The following is a 4,692-nucleotide window of genomic DNA, read 5'->3' as shown; positions in this document are numbered from 1 at the left end:
AATTGTATTAATTTAATTATTAAAATAAATAAAAATATTTTTAAAACTTTTAAATTTAAAATTATTTTTTAATTGTAAAATAATATAAAATTATAAATATTAATAAAATTATAAAATCTAATTATCGTAAAATGAAAAGAAGCAATAGCTTTAATTATTTAAGATTTTTATTTGTGTTTTGAAACTTATCTAATTTTAAAGGATAATTAGTGTAACATCTCAACCAATGTTTATTTGAACTTCTGTCTTTTTCATATATGATTATTATAGTTAAGACCGTGAAAATCGTTGAATAAAGTAGAAACTCTATAAAATAATACATTTGGGACAATCAAAATTTATTAATTAAAAGAGTTATTAATTAATCGATAAATTAATAATTATTAATTTATATATTAATTAATATTTTATTAATTTATAGTAAAATACTTAGTTTACAAACACATTTAAGCTTCCGCTTAATTATTGTATACAATGTATTTACTGTATATCAAATGAATGACCCAATTTGAAAAAAATCTTCAATCTCCCACCTTATTATACTTTTGTGTTCAATGTATCACTTTATGGACATTAAAAATATTTTCTATATAAACAAGATCAAAATACTATAGGTTAACACAAACAAATTAAACACACAACATGGCTTCCCATCTTAAAGGTGTGAAAAAAACAGTAATGACAGGCGAGATTCGAAGAGTATTATGCAAACACAACAATGATAATTCAAATCTCACTCAACCTTGTGACACGAGGATCATACGAGCTTTTAAGATGCATTATCGTCGTCGATTTTATAGAAGTCTTTTGGAGGGTTATGAATCTTGCAATTCCAGCATAGACTATGGATGTTCGTGCAAATACAATTGCGAATTGCTTTCGTCATTATAAACTTCGATCAACAGATAACGTGACTTTTGAGAACTCATATGAAGGTGGTGAAAGAACTCAAGAACTCCAGAATTTGATCAAAGAGTTGGGTTATCGCAATGCAATGGATGTCGAAGATGTTCTGACTTACCCAGAAGAAAATGTAGTTGCACAGTTGTTGACTGATGAAGAAATTATTGAAAGCGTTATTGGAATTAATAAAGATGATATCGATGAAGAAGATGATGAAAGTTCTACAATGGAGCCCCCTTCGCAAAACGAAGCTATTAAAGCGGCAATCACATTGAATAATTTTTTTTGAGCTATGAGAAAACAACACCAGAATTTCTTACCATGCTAAGGAAAATTAGAGACGACATTCAAGGGGAAATTGATTTCAACAAACAAAAGACAATTGAGTCATTTTTCAAGAAACCTTCATAAATCATTTATGTAATATGCTATATATAAGGAATTATTAATTTATATTTTATATGGGGTCTAAAGAAATTATCAAAAATATATTATCTTATAATTTTAGCGAATTATTAATTTAGCACCCTATCTCCGAGTCGGGACCGGCCAAAAATATTATCATAGAGTTTATTAAATAATCGAGTATTAATTTATTGAGTTTTTACTGTAGTAATAAACTCGTAAAATTTAGATTTTACTGTAATATTTAATTTAAAAAATATTAATTATATATTATTATTATTATTAATGATAATGAAACTAAAAATTTATATTTAATTATTATTATTATTATTATTATTATGAGTAATGAAATAAGATAAGTAGGAATTTATATTTATTTAATTATAAACTTACGATTTTGTGTAAAGTTACACATCATTATAATTTGTCTAAAGAAAAAAGTATTGACAATTGGAAATTTTTGTATAAACAAGTACGTGATTACATTCGTCAATGAGTTGATGACCATGTTCTATGTTCTATACCAGGTCAATATCTCTATCTAAATTAGCACATAATTTGCTCTAATTTGATGGAGTTTTTTTTCAAGAAGTGATGTATTGCTTCGTTAGATTGTCTCCTCCCAAATTGCTTCATTATATTGTACACTTTTCATGTTCTCTCACAGTAAATAGAGGATCAACTTTGAGTATTTAGGTCTTGGACCATTCTTTTCCAAAATGAATTTGAATTGTTTTACCTATATTTCTTTATCGTTGTAAGTTCTTCTTTTAATTGATTTTTAATTTACAACGAAAACACTATAACTTTGGCCGAAAGTGTTTATTTCCTTAAACATATCTTTATTCAAAATAAAATTCAAAATTTAAAATAAAATAAAAATATCTAACAATCAATTATTAATAAAGTTTAGATCTTATGAGTTATGAGTATATCCCATCAAATTTTGAGTTTCCATCCTTTTTTATCTATTCTTTGAGTTTATTTTAGGTGGGGTTAACATTACAATTACAATTATAATTCTATTTAAATTATAACTTTGCAGTGAAAATTGAATTTAATTATTTTCTTTCTTATATTCATAATTTTTTTTTTATCATATATGACCCTCCTACTAAAAAAAATAAATAGAAACATTCTTAGTGATTTCATAATTTTAAAATAAAATTTCCAACACCCAGAATTGGTAAAATATGGAAACTAATATTTTTGTGCAATAATTAGCATTTGTTGGTAATGAACAAAGAAGAAGCAAAAATATCTAGAGAAATGCCCAAAACAATTCAGACTAATTAACAATAAGCTTTTTATTTTATTTTTTCTAATCAACAAATTCTATATAATATTTTATTTTAAATAATTTCAGCTTAATCAAATATAATTTACTCATTATTTTATCTATTACATCATTTAATTTATTAAACAAAATATTAAAATATATTTTATTTAATTATTTTTATTATTATAAATTAATAATACCCTTTAAATTATTATTTTTAAATAAATTAAAATCTCAAAATCACTACTAATTATATACTCTCAAATAATTTACAAATGATTTAAAACTTATTAATAATAAGATATAATGATATTACTAAATTTTAAAATAAAAAATTATTATAATAATAATTAATAACTTTAATTATAAATAATTAAAAAAATATATAAATAATAATTTTAAAATAATAATAAATTAACGAAGTTAAAAACGAAAATAATAATAATATTAAAAAAAATCATTGTTTTCGTTATTTTCATTTGTATCATTTTCATACATAATAAAAATAAAAATATTAATAATAATAATAATAAATTATTATTATTATTATTTTAATTATACACATGCCAAATTTCTTTATGCATTACAACAAGGCCACAGTAACATTACATACGTGTTCATCATCATCTCTCTTTAATTCAACACATGTCCCTCATGCAAAATACTCTTCTTTTTCTTCCTATATACTCCGACCACCATCTCATTCATTCTCAACCCTCTCCATTCTTCTCCGGCCACCACCAACCGCTGCCGCCACCTTCTTTTCCGGCCACCATCAAAACCCATCTCACAAATTTCCAATCTGACTTAAAAAAAAATGGCCACAATCAGATCTTCACGTCACAATCATCAACTGTCACATGTAATTGCCAAGACAGCCACCGCAGCGATCGTCGCCGTCACATTCATGGTTCTTTACGGCCTGACAAACGCTGCGACCGTGGTAGCTCTAGCCTTGGCCACTCCGCCGATGGTTATATTTAGTCCTCCTTTGATCCTTGCTACAATTACTATGTTTCTAATTGGAGCTGGTTTCTTGGGTTCTATGGGATTTGCTGTTGCTGCAGGGTTTGTGTTTTATTGGGTTTATGGTTATCTTGTCGGAAAAGATCATATGATGGGTGAAGATCAGATGGATCAGGTGAGTGAGAAGATTAATGATGGAGGTAAGGAGATGAAGAAGAATAAGAAGTATGGAATTGAAATGTTAGATATGTAGTTTTATGTTTGGAAATCTATGATAATGTTTAAGTTTCATTTCCCCTGTTTTTTTTTTGTTTTTTGATCATTTTCAAAAGTGATAATGTTTTGTGGTTATGTTATAGTCCGATGATCTGTTTGGAGTTTGTTTTATAAGTTTTATCGAGGATTGGAGACAAAAATCACGAATTCAATTGCAAATTTAATTTCTCACTTACTTAAAACCCCTAAATTGATTGAGATGAAATTGAAAACATTAATGGAGCATAAGGATTCTGACAAAATTATAGGTGTAGTGACTATTGATTGAACAGACATAATAAAACTAAGAATTTGTTTGTTAGTGTGTTGTTTTTTTGTGACGTGTGAAAATAGAGTATACTTACAGCACAATGTTTATTTTCTTTTAAGAATATTTTTGAAGTTATAAATTTAGCAGCATAACAATTATTGATTATTATTATTTTTAGGGGTACAATTTTGTTTAATTGACCCAAATACAAACTCGGGTTGACCCAAATACAAACTCGGGCTTTAACTTGATCCAATTTTTAATTAGTGTAATATTTAACCCTAAACCGATGATGATCTGGAAAAATGAAGTAGCAACTATAAGTCAACAGTGTGTGATGATTATTTTGAAATTTCAATTCACTGATAACTTTATTGATTAAAATCTTTTCTATTCCAATTTTTCTTCACCTATATTGTATAGTTAATATACTATGGAATTGAAACTAACCAAGACTTTAGGTAAGCTTTAAATCTAGTTTCTTCTTCTATCACTAAATTCATAATAAGTTGGTTTTTATCTTTTTTTTTTTTTTCTGGAATTTAAAAAATAATAGTCAGATGTCAGAGATATCATCGAAGATCACTCATTATCTGAATTTAGGAGGTGAATT

General features: G+C 25.9%; 2 protein-coding genes across 2 annotated transcripts; both read left to right on the top strand.

Annotated features, from left to right (window-relative positions):
* The first annotated feature begins 844 nt into the window (after window positions 1-844).
* Window positions 845-1,192, top strand: LOC124941582. Its single transcript, XM_047481924.1, has one exon. It carries the CDS (start codon window positions 845-847, stop codon window positions 1,190-1,192), a length of 348 nt encoding a protein of 115 aa, XP_047337880.1.
* Window positions 1,193-3,404: 2,212 nt separating this feature from the next.
* Window positions 3,405-3,806, top strand: LOC124941581 (oleosin L-like). The gene has a single exon (XM_047481923.1). It carries the CDS (start codon window positions 3,405-3,407, stop codon window positions 3,804-3,806), a length of 402 nt encoding a protein of 133 aa, XP_047337879.1.
* Window positions 3,807-4,692: the final 886 nt, after the last annotated feature.

This window comes from Impatiens glandulifera, chromosome 6 (genome assembly GCF_907164915.1).
Source record: "Impatiens glandulifera chromosome 6, dImpGla2.1, whole genome shotgun sequence".
NCBI classification, from domain to species: Eukaryota; Viridiplantae; Streptophyta; class Magnoliopsida; order Ericales; family Balsaminaceae; genus Impatiens; species Impatiens glandulifera.
Note: the sequence above shows the minus strand (reverse complement) of the source record. Positions and strands in the feature narration are given on the sequence as shown.

What these genes read in the sequence shown, in the direction of transcription:
- LOC124941582 (XM_047481924.1), top strand. Translation starts at nt 845, where the DNA reads ATGGATGTTCGTGCAAATACAATTGCGAATTGCTTTCGTCATTATAAA.
- LOC124941581 (XM_047481923.1), top strand. Translation starts at nt 3,405, where the DNA reads ATGGCCACAATCAGATCTTCACGTCACAATCATCAACTGTCACATGTA.